Source organism: Thamnophis elegans, chromosome 6 (genome assembly GCF_009769535.1).
Source record: "Thamnophis elegans isolate rThaEle1 chromosome 6, rThaEle1.pri, whole genome shotgun sequence".
In the NCBI taxonomy this organism is placed as follows: domain Eukaryota; kingdom Metazoa; phylum Chordata; class Lepidosauria; order Squamata; family Colubridae; genus Thamnophis; species Thamnophis elegans.
In genome coordinates this window covers 57,588,668-57,607,526 of record NC_045546.1, presented here as the reverse complement: position 1 = coordinate 57,607,526, position 18,859 = coordinate 57,588,668, and the positions used below count along the sequence as shown (strand labels likewise).

At 38.6% G+C, this 18,859-nt stretch overlaps 1 protein-coding gene across 1 annotated transcript in view; it reads left to right on the top strand.

The window, feature by feature from the left end:
* DNMT3L (DNA methyltransferase 3 like) overlaps positions 1-17,751 on the top strand; it is a 28,369-nt gene extending 10,618 nt beyond the window's left edge. The window contains 10 exon segments of the mRNA XM_032220382.1: positions 1,097-1,209; positions 1,925-2,096; positions 5,799-5,889; positions 6,911-6,999; positions 7,983-8,058; positions 10,465-10,515; positions 10,518-10,603; positions 15,494-15,579; positions 17,320-17,422; positions 17,424-17,751. Of these exon segments, the coding sequence (XP_032076273.1) occupies positions 1,097-1,209; positions 1,925-2,096; positions 5,799-5,889; positions 6,911-6,999; positions 7,983-8,058; positions 10,465-10,515; positions 10,518-10,603; positions 15,494-15,579; positions 17,320-17,422; positions 17,424-17,465 (909 nt within the window). The 3' untranslated portion in view covers positions 17,466-17,751.
* Positions 17,752-18,859: the final 1,108 nt, after the last annotated feature.

The following is an 18,859-nucleotide window of genomic DNA, read 5'->3' as shown; positions in this document are numbered from 1 at the left end:
TAGCGACAACTGCAAATATTTGATTGGCTCATATTCCTAGGAAGGTCAATGAAATCATGGGGTACAAACATGAGATAATGAGGCAGGATTATAAAACTAAAGGGGTTAGAAAGAAGAAAGGGGTAATATTTCATGACTGTTTTCTTTTCAGGGAGTTATTTTTGCTTTCTGAAAGCTCTATTCAACTCCCAATATTTATTATTCCTAACTTATCAACATTCCTTGGCCTTCTAAATATTTTATGGCTAAGCTGACATTGTTAATTTCCTTGGGATAGTATATTTGGATTAAAGAATTTTAACTGATCTCTAATATTCTCCTTCAGTATTCTTTCTCTCTCCCTCTCTCCCCCCCTCTCTCCCCTTCTCTCTTTCCCTCTATCCCTCCCTCCTCTCCCCCTCCCTCCCCATTAACCATGGTATTCTTCAGCACTGGGGGGCAATGAGTTGTGTATTTCTCCTTTTTGAGGGGGCAGTTTAAGTCAACTTGGATGGGAATGTATCTCAGGCCCCTGAAATATCTGAAGCCACAGCATTTAGGGCTTTCTCCAATTCTATTCAACAGGCTGTAAACATGAAACTATTCGGAGAAGTTACCTATCAATACAGGATCAGATGTTATCAGAATGCTAAGGCTACTCAATTTTATATCTTGATCCTGGGTCAAGAAAGCAATATGGCTGAGAAGCAATTAGTGTTCCTTGAAAATAAAACTAAAATGGATGTCTTGTAGATGTTAACTGAAGTAGCAATAGAAGAAGCTAGTGGGAATGATCAGCGGTGTTGGTATTATTTGTAATACCTATTTAGTATTAATACAGTAGTCATTTACAGCATCACTGGAAATGCCTAACAATCCAAGTAGTCTTTCTAAGTAAACTATATTCAGACTTCACTTCCTATTTATAAAATGAGACTAATTATTTTAGCCTACAATATTTTAAAGTGTTTTATAACAGGCTAAAATGTACATGTGCGTGTGTGTGAATTACGAGTAAACAATATTATGAATTACGTTCATATAGTATTCAGTAAATAGTATTATGAATTAAAATAGTATTATGAAATACGTTTTGTGTCCTTGTTCTTTTTATAAGGAAAGGTTTTTTGAAAGATTCTTCCTGTGTGATGATGATGGCTACCAAGCTGATTGTACCATCTGCTGCTGGGGCAAAACTCTAATAATGTGTGATCATTCAGCATGTCACAAGTGAGCAATAGCAAATGCTACAAATGAAAGTTTAAAATGCTACAAAGTGTGAAGCTGAAAAAGTCTTTGTTCTGCAATGAGACTTTAAATGGAAAGGGGAGGGGATAAAATATTCTTTTACTTTACTTGACTTGATGGTGCATGTGAAATCCTATTTATTAAAAATCATCAAAATTAATATCATAATATTCATCTATTTGCTGGATGTGCTTATTTGACAGCAAATGTTATGAAGTAGAAAGTGGTGCTCTTTCTAATAGGGAATGAACCATCATGAAAAAAAAACCCCATCAACTAATCTTTGCAGTTAAGACTATTCCCTACTCATGTCACCTTTTTTGGCAATTAGTAACTCTAATGCAGATAAAATATAAACCTCTAGATATTCCTGAATTATGAGTTTAGGAACCCCAATCAGCACAGTTAGTGGCAAAGTATGCTGGGACTTACAGTATGCTTCCTCCCTGATCTCCACATACTAAGGTGTGTGCCAAAGTTTTGTAATAGATTTTAAGAGTCTTTTGTATACTCTTAAATAGCCAAACATACAAAATACCTCAAAGGTATTTTAATAGCACTTCTTGGGACCAGCAAACTATGTTATAAAAAGGCCAGATATACTTAACAGAATGCAGCAAGGCTCAGCTGTTCAGGGAACAAAACAAGAAAATAATACTTTGTGCCTTTAAACAATTTTATTTTTAAATTTATTTAGATGCTTTTGTGAAGAATGTGTGGACACCCTTGTTTATCCTGGGTGTGCAGAAGAAATAAAAGAAACAACTACCTGGATATGCTTCATGTGTGCACCTCAATATGTAAATGGATTGCTAAAGAGGAGAATAAAATGGCATGCAGTTCTGAAACATTTCTATGATCAAGAATCCGTAAGGAAAAACTCATTTAAAAACATTCAAGTATTGCTTGGCTTTAAATTAACTGTAATTGGTTCACCGAGGAACTCCGGGAGAGGAAGCGCCGGAAGAGACGCCTAGAGCACTTGTGGAGATCCAACAAATCCGAATCGAGCCGAGCACTTTTAACATCGTGCATCAAGGATTACATCAGGGCAATTAGGACGGCAAAAAGATCTTATATTGCCACCTTGATTGCCTCCGCCGAGTCGCGCCCAGCCGCCCTGTTTAGGATAACTCGTTCCCTCCTAAATAGGAGGGATACGGGGGACCCCTTGCAGGGTAGGGCTGAAGAGTACGTCCAGTTCTTGGCGGACAAAGTTGCTCGGTTTCGGTCGGAGTTGGACTCCGATTCTGCAGATCCAGCCAAGGCACAAGGGGATAATCTGGCAGACCATCGCTGGGTTGAGTTTCAGGATGTTGTCCCTGGGGACATGGACAAGGCCATGAGAGCTGTGAGTGCCTCCACATGTGTACTGGACCCATGCCCCTCCTGGCTGGTTGTCAACAGCAGGGAGGTGACACGGGGCTGGATCCAGGCGGTTATTACTGCCTCCCTTCGGGAGGGGGTCTTTCCCCCCGCACTTAAAGCGGCGGTGGTGAGACCCCTCCTGAAGAAACCATCTTTGGATCCAGCCGTTCTTAACAATTACCGTCCAGTCTCCAACCTCCCCTTTGTGGGGAAGGTTGTTGAGAAGGTGGTGGCCTTTCAGCTCCAGCGGGCCTTGGAGGAAACCAGCTATCTTGACCCATTCCAGTCCGGCTTCAGACCTGGCTACAGCACAGAAACCGCTTTGGTCGCATTGACCAATGACCTCTGGAGAGCCAGGGATCAAGGCCATGCCTCCATCCTGGTTCTCCCTGACCTCTCAGCGGCTTTCGATACCATCGACCATGGTATCCTTCTGCGATGACTGCGAGAGGTGGGGGTGGGAGGCACTGTTTTGCAGTGGTTCTCCTCTTACCTCTCGGACAGGTCGCAGTCGGTGTTAGTTGGGGGGCAGAGATCGAACCCTAGGCCCCTAACATATGGGGTGCCGCAGGGTTCGGTCCTGTCTCCCCTACTTTTCAACATCTACATGAAACCACTGGGCGAGATCATTCGGCGGCACGGGATAAAATACCACCAGTATGCGGACAATACCCAGCTGTATCTGTCCGCCCCGTGCCAACTCAATGAAGTGGTGGACGTGATGAACCAGGGCTTGAAGTTGTTAGGGACTGGACGAGGGCTAACAAACTCGTGCTCAACCCGGATGAGGGCTAACAAACTCGTGCTCAACCCGGATAAGACCGAGTGGCTGTTGTGTTTCCCTCCCGCCAATTTGGCAAATATTCCATCTCTCAGGCTGGGGGGTCAAACATTATACCCCTCAGACAGGGTCCGCAACTTGGGAGTCCTCCTGGACCCACAGCTGACTTTCGAACACCATTTGTCAGCTGTGACCAGGGGGGCATTTGCCCAGGTTCGCCTGGTGCACCAGTTGCGCCCCTACCTGAACCGGGAGGCTCTCACAACAGTCACTCGTGCCCTTGTGACCTCTAGGCTGGAGTACTGCAATGTGCTCTACATGGGGCTGCCCTTGAGGAGTATTCGGCGACTTCAGCTAGTCCAGAATGCAGCCGCGCGAGCGATTGTGGGTGCACCTCGCTTCACCCACGTAACACCTATCCTCCGCGAGTTGCGCTGGCTACCTGTCGATCTCCGGATACGCTTCAAGGTGCTACTTGCCACCTATAAAGCCCTTCATGGTAGTGGATCTGGGTACTTGAGAGACCGCCTACTGCCGATCACCTCCACACGACCCATTAGATCTCATCGTTTAGGCCTCCTCCGAGTTCCATCCGCTGGCCAATGCCGACTGGCCACCACGCGGAGGAGAGCCTTCTCGGTGGTAGCCCCGACCCTTTGGAACGATCTCCCCGTGGAGCTTCGTACCCTCACCACCCTCCAGACCTTCCGCACAGCCCTTAGAAACTGGCTATCCCGTCAGGCCTGGGGCTAAAGATTGTAACCCGCCCGAATGGTATGAATGTTGTGTTTTAATCATGTACTGTCTTATATGTAAAAGTCTGTTTCCCCCCCCTTCCTTTGGATTGTGAGCCGCCCTGAGTCCCCCCAGGGAAAAGGGCGGCATACAAATAAACAATCTAATCTAATCTAATTTTTGTAGAGGATTTTACACAGAATAATTAGCTAAATTAATTGATTTCTGATAGGGATGCTATTCAGACAGAGAATACAATCATTGTTTTATCAGTAGATGATGTAAATGTAGAAAGTTGAAGAAATGTAGAACACCCTTCATACATGAAGCAAGTGGCAGCACACTCTTTCAGCTGACACTTTACAACTATGAATTCTGGCTAGATAGATATCATAACTTCAAAAGCAAATGAGCATTTATAATCCTTATCTTTCCTATCTTGTCAATTCTCATGTCCTGTAAAATCTTGTAGTTCTGAATTTTGAACATCTAGAAAATGCATCTATTTTTAAATGAAAGATTTTTCAGAATGGCTGGTTTAATTTCATAAACCTCCAGTTCACTCGTAATAGGGTAAAGAGAGGCAGGTAGTCTTTGAGACCTATTTGAGGGCATAGGAAGCACGCCCAATTCTGTTGTATTGCTCTTAATGTATAATCAAGCAACATTCTTTTTTTAGTATTTGATATTTGTATCAAATATTTTTTTAAAGGAATATAAAAATGAATACATATTAATATAAAGTAAGAAAAAAGAATAGAAAAAAATCAAAGAAAAAGCTAAAATTGTAAGATAAAATAGTAAAAGCAAAATACAAAACAAAGAAAAAAGATAGTATTTTCTTTATAATAGTTATAAGCACAATTACAAATTTACCTCTTACTCTAAGGTTACAATTAAAAGTCTCTCTCTCTCTCTTCAAAAGTCCATAACAGGTTTCTCATCAGCAATAAATTTAGTTCTGTTTTTTATTTTATAAAAGTAGCCAATGGAGCCATTTCAGCAAGTTGCATTATCTTTCATCAACCATTCCTCCATTGTGGGTAGGGCCAAATATTTCCATCAATCCGAAAGAAAAACCTCTGGTCTCAAATGTATATTAATCTTTAATTTTTTCTAATCAGTGTATATATTTGAATCCATATTTTTTTTTAGCTTTTTACACATCCAACAAGCTTGATAAAATGTGTCTTCTAGTTGTTCACATTTCCAACATAAATTTGAACTCCATTTATACATTCATCTAGGCAATTTTGATAGTGGTATATATCTATAGTACATCATTTTATAAAATTATCTATAAAATTATAACACAGTAAAAATTGCAATCCTTTCAACCACACATTTTCAGTCACAGCCACATTCAGATATGATTGGGAGACTATACTAAGATATATTTTATAAAGATTCTGTTAACATAAAGACACTTAAAACTGTCCAAAAAGGTAGATATTTTAATAAACTAGCATTAAATATAGGTATGATAAAATGTGCAATAATTATCAAAATGATCTAACAGAATGCTTAAATTATGTTATTGAACCTGATGTAGCCTTATTGTACTCATGTGATACATGTAATAATTGAAATACTAGTTCTAAAAATAAGAGAAAATGTGTGAGCTTGTAATTGTTGTTATTGGATTAATTAAATATTTAACAAATATTTGTTTTATTGATTGTGTTAGAACAGCCCTAATATATGGATATATCAGCTATTGTCTCCATGGGAGAGAAAGTCAATCCACGTGCTTTCACTTTTTGACAATATTACAGAGGGTAAGTAACTAGGTACAGTAATATAGACATAGTTCTCTATCCACATACAGTAGACTATAACTTTCTGAGTTCTCTTGACTCATTGGGAGCCAGCTGTCTTGCAAAACCATTTATCAATTGTGTTCTCTGCTCATTGCAGTCTGCATTTTACCAGCAGGAATTATTTAGATCATGGGTGTCAAACGTGCATCGTCATGGCATTGTCACGTCATGTATCATGACTTTTCCCCCCTTTGCTAAACTGGGTGTGGCCATGGCCAGTACATGATGCATCTGCCCCATGGGCTGGGAGTTTAACATCCCTGCTTTAGATCTTTGTGCAGGATACTGTACCTTTGGACTTTTCCAAATCTGTTTCTTTATAAATCTTTATGAAGGATAATTTACATCATGAACTAACCACATTAGCCTAAATGTTTCTGGGCTTCTATTTCATTTGCAAGAAGGTAAATGAGGTAGGTAGTTATAGAAGTCCTCCCCACACCATACACACAAATTGCATGCAATATTGCCTTCTGAATGCTACTTTTTAAATTAACATTTGCTTCATTCCATGTTCATTGAAAAATAAATGGCATACTCATTGAACCCATTGGTTTCTGTAAGAAATATTTCAGTCTAACTCTTACTGAAATCATTTCATTTATTATGAAAAATATCAACTACCTACAAGTGTCATCAACCTTCATTTTTGAGTAAATGAATATAATCAGTCAGTCAAAAAAACCACTATGTAAATATTGTCTGGTTAGCAGATCTGAGAATAATTAATAGTTAAACACATACCAATAAAGGGACAATATTTAATTTAATCCACTAAAAACTCTGCTGTTTATGTGAACTGTATTCTTCTATTATTATACTCAGGAGAATACTATACATACATGCAACCACCTTCCTCATTCCATGTTGTTTAACAGAGTTTAATTGGCTTTAACAGGCATCTTCATATATATCCAAGACAAACTGAGATCATGTATTATACTTAAGGTGTTTTACACTTCTCATTTCATCTCTCCAGAATTGAAAAGCTTTGGGTTTTTAGGGGAAAGGAGAGGCAATGGGTACCTAAAGTACATGGACGATGCCACAGATGTGATAAGAACAAATGTAAGTACAAGATGCTTTATACAAAATTTATTTTTCAAGATAATAGTCAGCATACTGTTAAGAGTGGGAGATGTTTGCATTGATTTATTACACTATGTTGATTGTTTTGTTGATTATTTTGGGGATTACTTTTTGTACAGTAGAGTTGATAAGAGGGCAAGCTGAAAGAAGGTAGAATGGGGAATTGAATATTTGGAAGAAAACAGTGGCAAGAGAAAGAAAAGTTAAAGATAGAAACAAAAGCTGAATTTGAAGATACCCTACTACACAAAATATAGTCATTCACAGTGGGATAGAGGCAGAGGTGGGTTGGTAATTTTTTACTACCAGTTCGGGGGCGCAATGCTTCTGTGCATGCACAGAAGCGTCTGGGTGGGTGGGCGGAGCCTCTCGCCACCATTACTACTGATCCAGGCCAAACCAGCAGCAACCCACCTCTGGATGGAGGGAGATTTAGTGCATGCTTTGAACCTGACTGGAACTGAGATCTGTGTACAGTAACAGCTGGAGTAACTGGATGCCCAGGAGAAGAACTATACAACTGTTGTGAACTTGAGGAAAAATTGGATTTTAAGCATAAACTGAGTAAGAGGCATAGGTTTGGGTAGGGAGAGTTGGATGCACCTCCCACAATAAATAAAAGTACTGTAGGTATTGGGCTTTATACTCATTCAGGTACCTAGTGAGAGGATTTTAGGGGAAGGCATAGAATGTTGTTTTAAGCAGCTGTACCAGGGGTTGGAATTATGGATTAGTTAATTAATATTCATAATTTAGCAATAGATTTGAATTTTTGAAATAAGCTATTGTCAGTGGGCAGAGTCTTACCCATTATGATACATTTTAATTGGGATTTGTAGATTAGGAAAAATTACTGTTTTTGTCCATTAAATATACGAATTTGTGGATCAGCATTATTAATGATCAGTATGTTAATTAATGAACCAATCAAGTTTCTAAAGCTGGTTTATTTTATTTACTAGATAGAAGAATGGGGTCCATTTGATTTTATTTTTGGCTCAACTCCTCCTGTAGCAAAATTTTATAAACATCCATCTGGTAAGCAACCTAAAAAAAGTGACTTAGGACCAGTGGTGAATCCTACAGGTTCACAAATGTGAGCATGCACATGTGCTCACTTTGCTCATATGCACCGTGTCTGTGAATGCGCAGTGTTTACGCATTATGTCGGGGTGGGTAGATGGAGCCTACTGCAGCCGCCGCTACCAGTTTGCCCGAAGCAGAGAGAACTGGCTGAATATTACCTCTGCTTATGACTGTTTTTCACAGTTAAGACCTCTGCAGCATCCACATAATCATGTGATCAATATTTGGAAACTTGGCAACTGGCTCATATTTATGACCGCTGCTGTGTCCCAAGGACATGTGATCCCCTTTTGCTAACGTGACCAGACGTCCTGCTTTTGGTGAGACAGTCCCGCTTTTGAACAATTTGTCCCGCATCCCGCGGCGTTTTAAAAAGTCCCGATTTTTTTAAAAAAAAAATTAATCAAGAACCCCCACCCCCGTCAATGGTGTCCCTCTTTACCAATGTTAAAATCTGGTCACCTTATTCATGTGCCACCTGTGGCACGCATGCCATAGGTTCACCATCATGGTATTAAAGCAACAACTAGTAAGGTCCCTCAAATCCTCCATGCACTAACGTGCCCTCATTGCGAGAAAAAGGAAAGTGGACCCAGATGTTGCTGAACCACATCTTCCAAGCTTCTTAGGAAATACAGCAATTTTGAGGTACCCTGGAAGTTGTATGTCCAAAAACAGCAACAATGCCATAAACTCATTGTGATCATCCAATAATTATAATGATAGATTCACTTTTGAATCACAGATTACACTAGTGAAAACACAGCTGATGATCCAGTCACTTATACTGGCACATCTCTTCCCCTTCCCTCTCCCTCCTTCCTCTCTCTCTCTGTGTAGAATAAATCTTTTTGTCAGATAAAGTGTCGGGTATACATAAAAAATAATGCTGTTCACCTTTACCCAATGGTGGGGAATGAACTGCAGTATTTGCAATTGCTAAGTGAAGGTAACACATATCACAAACCAATTTCATTTTTTTTTGGTACCCTGTATGATTTCAAGACAGCAACCTAGTGTACTCTGACAAAAGTTTATATGCCAGTTTAAGCTCAGCAATGGTGACTGCCTTGTTTTGATGGTCTTTATGGCTGAGGTGGGGACTTGAATCTGAATCATCTTAGTCCTAGTTGAGACATAACCCATTTGTTCCCACTGTTATTGGCTGTTATTACATAGTAGAATTTGGTGTAGTTGTAAAGGCTATCAAGCTAGAAACCTGGGGACTGAATTGTGCCTAAGAGTGAAGCCAGCAGGGTGAATTTGGGCCAGACATTCTCAGCCCTAGGAAGCAGGTAATGGCAAACCACTTCTGAGAAACCTTGTCAAGGTGAACTGCAGGAACTAGTACAGACCAGTTATTAGTCCAAAGTGACTTGAAGGCTCAAATAAAAAGGTGGGTACCATAAATCTATTAGAGCAATATTATATTTTATGAATTTAAGAATTTTAATATGCACTTCTCTCTTATCATTGCCCATAAGCATAGGTTGAAATTGACACTATAGAACTATGGCTGACATGAACCAATTACTAGTAATACAACAACTTTCCCCTTTCGTAGGTATAGTAAATTATTCTAATTTATACAAGCTGCATCCTAACCATATTGGATGAGAATTCTGAGAGTGAAGTCCATGCATCTTAAAATTCCAAAGTTTGAAAAGCACTGCTGTGTGGGATTATTTTAGCCATTGACATTAGTGGCGGTAGCCAAAGAGCTAGATGCCGATTTGGTGTAACTTCTTGCTATTTCCAGATCCAGGAGTATACCTTCCATCATTCACAATCACCAAAATTGAGAGAGGTTGCTAGATCATTAATCTACATACATAAAACTTAACATACAGGTAGTCCTGATTTATGACCAGTCAACAAAACACTATGAGATATTGTAAAATGAATAACTCCTGTGTCACATGACTGAATTCCAGGTACTTGACAACACTTTTATGACAGCTTGCAACATCTCATAGTCACATTACTACAATTTGTGAACTTTTTTGTCAGTTTCTGGCATTTTTTGTGTTTCCCGATTTACAACCAGGTGATTTACTTAATGATTTCCCCTAAAAGCAGTCATAAATTAGGTTTGATCAAGTGCTTGATTGATTTACAACCATCATGACTAAAATCCCAGTCCCAATTGCAGTCATAAGGGTTACCCATATTATGTGCCAGTGAATTACTGATGTGAGACAACTCCCTAACTGAATGTTATTGAAAAGGTCCAAAATTCTGGACAACTAAGAAAGATCATGTAGTAGTTATCACTTTTTTTAAAAGGCTGTAATTTATTTTAGAAATAATTTTCAAAAGCTATTTACAAGAAAGCAAACTTCTTTCTTCCTTCTACAGCCTGGTATTTTTACCAATATTTTCGTATACTTCAGTATGGAACTCCTGAAGAAAAAATAATAAGCCATTTTTTTGGCTATTTGTAGACAACATTGTCTTGGATGAAGAAGAGAGAGACGCAGCTTCTCGCTTTTTTCAGGTAAGTTGGAAATCCGTTGCTATTGGGAAGTGAATGAACCGAGTTTGTATTAAGTATTTAAATACCTAAAATTCATATACAGTAGATTTTACTGAACAGTACAAAATATGACATTGGCTCTGCATGCATCCCTGGAGAGATTTCAATTCATCCTGTTGGCATCCATAATGAAACTCAAATGCAAAATCATGTGGTTACAGCAAGCTTGCATTAAAGCTGATTCCCAGTTTGTTCCCTAAGCCTCATACAAATGGCCTTGGAAAGCAGTTCTACATTCTCTTTGTGCAGGGATCTGCAAACTTCACGCAGCTTCCCAGACAATCCACAAAGTCCCCTCCCATTATAAAGTTGCCACAGGCTGAGAGCAAATGGTAATCATTGGAAGTCCTTTATTTCTTCTTCTTAGTATTTTTTCACAAGTGCAAGGTCTGCTTTTTTCAGATCAACTGAATAGTGATCCATTGGTTACAACAAGAATTGACTGACCTGCTTGTTACCTGAGCCTGATATTGTGGGCTTAGAGACACTGGTCCAAAGTTACTCAGCTAGCTTTCATGACTACATCAGAACCAAAACTCAAAGTCTCCTGGCTAAATTAAATGAACTTGTGTACATGTCAGTTTATGACTGTAATGCAGCCTGCCTATTACAGTCACAAGTCATGATAGTCATTAAGTGAGATGCCCACCGGTGACGTGCGGTGAGGTTTATGGCTGCTGAGGCAGTCCTCTAAAGCGCTTTCTTTCGCCCACCTGAGCTCTGACAGGTGGGCCGAAAGAAAGCAGCAACTCGCCAGCCTCAGGCGGGCGAGTTGGTGGGCTGCCGCTTTCTTTTGCCCGCCTCTGTGTCTGCGGCTGCCGCAGACACAGAAGCGGGCAAAAGAAAGCGGCAGCCCACCAGCTCAGAATCCTCTCCCTCCCTCCGACCCACATACTTTTTCCAGCTGTTTCACAGAGGATTTCAACTCTGCTCTCGCCTGCCATCATGAAAATGTAAAAATGTAAAGGAAAAAGGCAAGAGCTGCTGAGGTCAGGCCTGGGCTAGCTGCTGCCAGAATCCCCAATGGATGACTCTGCTTAACTGTTTAAAAAAGCCTCTAAAAAAATGCTCTCTACAGGAGGAGGAAAGAGAACCACGTGCCTCATCTACATAAGGAATTTTTTGGCTTTTAACCCTTGCTTACTCTGCTCAAGTGATCATAAAGTCAGACTAAATGAGGCACGTGGTTGTCCCGCCTCCTCCTGTAGAGGGCACTTTTTAGAGGCTTTTTTAAACAGTAAGCACTAAGCAGAGTCATCCACTGTGACTCTGGCAGCAACTACCTCAGTCTTTTTCTTTTATATTTATTTTCTTTTCATGACAGTGGTGAGGCTCTGCCTCCCCCGCTCCCCTGACTGCACGTCACTGGTGCTCACATAACTACTTTATCTTTTTTTTTTTTTAAATATATTTATTCATTTTCACATTCCATTTTACAATCACTTATATACAGAGTATTTGCCTATAAGAAAATAAAAAAAAAATAAAAAAAGAAAAGAAAACACAACTCATCATTCACAACCCCACCTGACACTTCCATCCTCCATACACCCCATCTACCCCTCCAACTTTCCTTTCCTCCCTCTAACGCTCCCCTCCTACTTCCCTTTCCCCTCAAACCTTCCTTCTCCCCTTACTCCCAACACACCCTCCTTGCATTCCCTTACTCCTTCCTTACTCCTCCCTCCTCTTTCCCTCTACCTCCCTCCTTGGTGTATTCCTTTATTCAAGTGTTGTTATTATAATCTGATAAAAAATAAATAAACCAAGGAAAAAAAAATTTTTTAAGAAAGAAAAGAGTAAAAAAAAAAAAAGGAGAAAAAAAAAGAACAACCGTATATAAGTGCATTCTTGTTCTTATTGAGACTATGTTAACACCACCCACCCACCCCCCCAAAATCCCCATCCCTACTCCTCCCGACTTCCCAGGGCCCACACCTGGCACTGCCTTCTATCTAAGTATCTTATATTCATATGGATTAAAATAAAAATAATATATTAAAGGAAAAAAAAAGACCAAAAAAAAAAAAAAAAAAAAGAAAGAAAAGAACAAAGAAAAAAAAGAAAAAAAGAGAAACTCTTTGTGTTAAGCTCAGCCCCCCATCTTTATCTATGCTTAAATAGTGTAAATCATTCTATCTATATTTTATTCTCGTCTCTTGCTTCTTTGTTATTTACCCCGACCTCCTGTAGACTCTCCCGTTCCTCTTCCTTAACCTTGTATTCAGATAAACATTATCCAAATTTGTAAAATAATTTCACCAAGCTTTCCCTTCTAATAAAAATTAGATAGCATAGATCATTCCGCATATTCAAATATACTTTCAACAAAAATCAGTTACCTTCCGTTTTTAAAATTATCTCATCCAGCTTTCCCTTCTAACAGAATTTAAACAACATAACTCATTCTGCATTCATTTACATTATACATTCAGTATCACCCCACCAATATACGTAAATCATTCCGCATGCATTTTACCCCTCATCCCTTGCTTCTCTAATATTTGTCACTATCAAATTATGCAAGCATTAGTTTAAAATCTAGCTCAAAATAATAGTTTCAACAAAATCAGTTTACCTTCTATTTAAAATAATCTCTTCAAACTTTCCCTTCTAACAAGATTTAAACAGCATAAATCATTCTGCATGCATTTTACATATATACATTCAGTATCACCCCACCAATAAGTTCCCCTTTTTCTGCCGGAGAGAGGTCGCAAACCCCCATTCAATCCACAACTTTGGTGAATATTTTAGAGTGTCTAAATCCTCAAACTCCGCTTTTCTGCTTCTCCGGTTGCTTGCCTTCTCCTTCGGCTTGTCTCTCCTCTTTTCCAAGTGAGTCAGGAAGTCCCGCCTTCAAAGTCTTGTAATAGAAATCTCGAGCCTCCGAGACAGAATTAAGACGAAGTTTTTGATTCTCAAATGTGACCGTAATGCCAGCTGGGGCCTCCCATCTATATTGAATCTGTTGATTTCTAAGCTCTTTAGTTAAGAAGGTATAGTCCCTTCTTGCCTTTAACATCTGGAAAGGTATTTCTTTGAAGACAATCAAGTTCTGGCCATCAATTCTCAAACTATTATTATAAAATTTTTGCACGATCGCGTTTCTGGATTCTTTTGTGGAAAAATATATAATTATGTCCCTCGGGAGCTGTCGCTGTTCCGCTACCAACGAATTCTGGCGATAGATTTTCCGAATCTGCCAATCAAGGTTAAGTCCCGGGCTTCCCACCGCATGGCTGAAGGCTTCAACAAAGGTCTGTTTCAAATTCTCTCGCTCCTTTTCGCGGAATCCTCTGACTCTTATTGCGAATGCCTTCTTATTAAAGTTTATCATAACGAGCTGTTCCTGAGTGTCTCTAATTTTTTGTTGTAAAATTTGAATATTAGTAGTCAAATTAGAATTAGCCTCCTCCAAACTTTCCAATTTATTCTCTATTTCGGCGGTATAATCTGACAGGGCAGACACGGCTGCAAACGTATTCGCCTTCATTTGGTCAATTTTAGACTTTAAATCACCATATAGCTCGTATACAAATTCCTTAATTTCTTGTTTAAAATCATTAAAGATTTGAAAAAAAAAATTCCTGTGTTAAGAATTCTCCAGTAGAGGGCGTAGGAGACAAGGGCTGCGATTCCAGTATAAATTCTTTAAATTCCTTCACAGATTCTTTAGGCACATTTGTAGAGAGACGCTTCGATTTTGACCTGGGTGCCATTATAAATCAACAAATAAACAGTGCTTTCGCTCCCCTCTGTTTCCAAAAAAAACAAAAAAAAAATTTATTTTGTTAAGGAGCGGTCTGCAGGAAGGTAAAACCGGCTACGTACATCCCCTATCAGTCACCAACGGAGAGAAATCGCCATTTTGAAGTCCATTTAAACAAAGAAGCCTCTAAGACGAATGGTGCTGGTATTTACGATAGTAATAAAAGCATAAATCTCACAGGAGTGGGACCCGCCCGTATTAATCCTAGCTTCAAACAACTTTGCTTTGTCCTGGGGGGGGGGGGCTCGCCTGTCTGGGGCTGCAAAAAAAAGGCAGCTGAGAAGAACTGGCTGGAGATAAAAGCTCCGCTCACAGCTGGATCTAATCTCTGTCCACAGCCAAAAAAAGGGAGAAAGGCTGTGAATTACGAATAGACCCTAACACACAGAGCTACTTCCTGCCCCTTTCTTAGCCAAAAAGGGGTGATATCTATGATCTTAATTAGATATACAGACCAGATCTCTGAGAGGAGCTCGGTTGAGCTCTCCTCGGCAACAGGCTCCGCCCCCCGGATCCACATAACTACTTTATCTAATGATCCCAATAGCTGGCCTGCTCTATCCTTCAGCCTTTCTGAAGGCTGCATGGCACCATTCAGGAAGTGGGTGGCATTCCATTGTGGTCACTCCTAAAATGGTGCACATTTCCAAGACAGTGTCACGTGGCCTCCACTGTTTAAATAGACCATGCAGTGGAGCAGTTGTTTCCTGAAAATCTACCAAAAATTAAAATTAAGGGTGGGAAGGAGTCTGTGAAGCAGGGGCACAAAAGCAGGCCCAAGACCTACAGGAATGCAGAGGGATGGAATGGGAGGGGGGAGATAGGCAGGAGGGAACTGCAGCATCCTTGCAGTTGGTCATAAGAGTGGGCATATTGCCAAGTGCCCAAATTTTGTTTGCATGACCATGGGGGCACTGCTAGAAGTATCATAAGTCCCTTTGTTCTGCAGCATCATAAATTTGAACTGATAAATGAATAGTAGTAAGACGAAGACTACCTACAGTTCTGTATTATGTGGAATGGTCATTGTTTGGAGAGGACATACTAATGGTTGAGGTATAAATATGTTTGTTTTACAGATGGAAGCAGTTCTCAGATATAAACAAGATGACAGCAATGTCCAGAATGCAGTGCGTATCTGGAGCAACATTCCATCTGTTAATAGGTGAGTAATTTGTTTCTCAGTTTAACTTAGCATGTTCTTTTAAAACTGAATTAATGTAAAGTGTTGTAAATAATTTAGGAAATCCTCTTTAACAATTCTTTGCTTTTTCTTTTACTTTAAAAAAGCAATAACAAATTTGCAGTAACAATTTTTCAGAATTAGATACAGCTAAAGTGCCTGAATTTGTACATACCTACTGTAAACTGGAATGTTGATAAATATCATGAATTACAGCATTCTCCCACATCTCCTAACAACAGTGTGCCGTAAACTATTTCATCTCCTTCAGATATTTTGCTGGATTACTGTGCCTTTCATTCCCAGGAACTATAGATATTGGTAAATGAACCAGGGGAAGCTAGATAATATTTTGTATGAACTCTCACACAAAACTTTATTATTTGACATCAAGTCATATTCCAGTTTAAATCAATTCCTACAACACAACCGTGGGTGGTAAGTAGATAAGGTTTGCAACAACCTTATTTAGTTTAATAATTTACCAATGCTAAAGGATGATTCCAAGAATGCTTTAGCTAACTATATAGAGTAACTCTTGGTAATTTTGAAATTTTGCAGTTATTCTCCAAATATGTGTCATATGAATATATAGCATTAGCAAGAAAAGATGAACCAATGTAGTTTAATTTGTATAATTATCTTTGTTAAATATAATTTGGCTTTCTGCATTTCCATGTCATGAGAACTACAATATAATTTCTCTAAATGGAGTAAGTGTATAAAATGAGACTAAACAACAGGGTGCAATGTTGTTTATAATAAATAACATTTGAAAATATGAATCAACTAGTCATTTTCATTTTGAGGAATTGTGGCTACAGTTTGGCTTCGTTTTTCTACCAGAAGTTTCTCTAATAGACAAGGGCAATGTTTGCTCTATATTTTTTTTATTTGATCTCTAAGGGTGTACAGGTAGTCCTTGTTTGTTTTAGAGACTGTTCGAGATTACAACAGCACTGAAAAGTGACATGACTGTTTTTCACATTTACAACAGTTGCAGAATTCTGATTAAAATTAGGGGTGCTTGGCAACTGATTTAAGATGTTTGCAGTGTCCTAAATGTGAGCATGTTTTGTGAACCTTAGCAACCCTCTGACAAGCAAAGTCAATGGGGAAGCCAGATTCACTTAACAAACATGTTACTAACGTAACAACTGCAGTGATTCATTAACAACTGTGGCAAGAAAGATTATAAAATGGAGCAAAACTCACTTAACAAATATTTCATTTAGCAACAGAAATTTGGAGCTCAATTGTAATCATAAGTTGAGGACTACCTGTACTTTATTCAACAATACAAAGGAGAAAGGAGAAGGAATTTCCTCTTCTACAGTAGGTGCATTAGAAAGCCACCTTTTTTTGGCCAGAGAAGTTCTGTGCTTTTAACACATGCAAAACTGAAGAGGAACATGCTTGGAAGAAGGGGGAAAAATCTACCTACCATATTGGTGTCCAGACACATTATTTTGTCATGAATTTGGCATCAGCATCTTTAAATGTAGAACTACATGCTGTATTGCACAGTGAGGCCTTGTAAGATCTCCAAAGGTAAAATGGCCCAAGTAGAAAACAGGATAATCCTTTATGTTAAGATAAAATAAAAGTGTAAGTGAAATGCTGAACAGCCCACTGAAAATATGTAGATTTTTTCATGTGCTTTGTTGCCTTTTTCATGTGCTTTTGTTTTTGTTACATAAACATTTTCTGATTCCTTTCTAGCAAATACTCTGCTTCAGCATTGAACATGGATTTATCTCTCTTAGCAGACAACATTTGCAGATCTAGAATTTTCCCTCAACGTCCTGCTACACTGATTAGAGAGTTTTTTTGTTCCTTTGAAAGACTATTTTAGGGCCTTTTCATAAGTCAATCTTTTGCCTTGAATCCAAAGCAAAGGTGACTTTTGCAATCTGACTTTTAAAGAGTATCTTGCTGTGCAGATGAAATTATGTTCAATATGAAGATCATTTTCAGTATTTGTTTATAACAATTATGTTCATGATGAACATAATTTCATCTCCAGATTCATTTGCATCAAGCTACTGATCAAGCTCTTCTTCTCCTAATCTGTTTGCAATATGGTTTAAAACATTTATAGACATATTATTGCTATGTCATCCAACTATTGCCTTTTAAATTTCAGTTTAAATCGTTTTTTCATCCCACATATATACAAACTATGTGTTTCTTTTTTGGGAAGTTACATGCATAACTTCATGCTGAATATATTTAAGTTAGTAAATGCAAGTTAAATTTTAAAATATTATATATATGTTTATGTTTAAAATATTAGATATATATATATCATATATATCATATATATCATATATATATATATATATATATATATATATATATATATATATATATATATAATCATAATGCCCTGATAAACATAGAAATATCATAATTCATGATTCCAAATGTCTCATAGGAAAAATAAAAAGGAAAATGACCAATGATAAACAATGAAAAGATCATACTTGCATTGATATATATCTAAATAACTATTTGTAATAAAATGTTTTCTGCTCTTAAAATAGAAATAATTTAATTTTTTATGATGAGTCTCATAAAAATAAATACCTATAAAGCTTGTGAAATCTTCTTGTCATATTATTCTAAATTCTCTTGACTGAGGACTCACGCTTACTGAATGTCCTCCTAACTACAGCATGAATATACCCAGTAACCTTTTTATATATAACATTTCTTTGTGAAATTTATTTCAATTCAACCCTAATCTACACTTTAAATTTGTCTTTAGCGATGTTAGTTTGAAAGGAATGCTTTTCCTGTTGTCCTCACAGAAATTTTGGTGTGATATGATCTAAGGCACTTCATCAGCAATATGGTTCATGGTGGGTGGATTGTTTAGAATAGTGTGGGTATTTATCTCCCCGCGTTGCTGGGCATTGCGCATCATGACTATTGTATCTTGCTGCAAAAAAACCCTAAACAACTGTCTTCTACAGAACACCTGCCTATAAAGATAAAGGTAAAGGTTTCCCTCGCACATATGTGCTAGTTGTTCCTGATTCTAGGGGGTGGTGCTCATCTCTGTTTCAAAGCCGAAGAGCCAGCACTGCCCGAAGGTGCATGGAACACTGTTGCCTTCCCACCATTTTTACATGCTTTTGAACTGCTAGGTTGACAGAAGCTGGGACAAGTAATGGGAGCTCACTCTGTTATGTGGCACTAGGGATTTGAACCGCCGAACTGCCTATCTTTCTGATCGACAAGTTCAGCATCTTAGCCA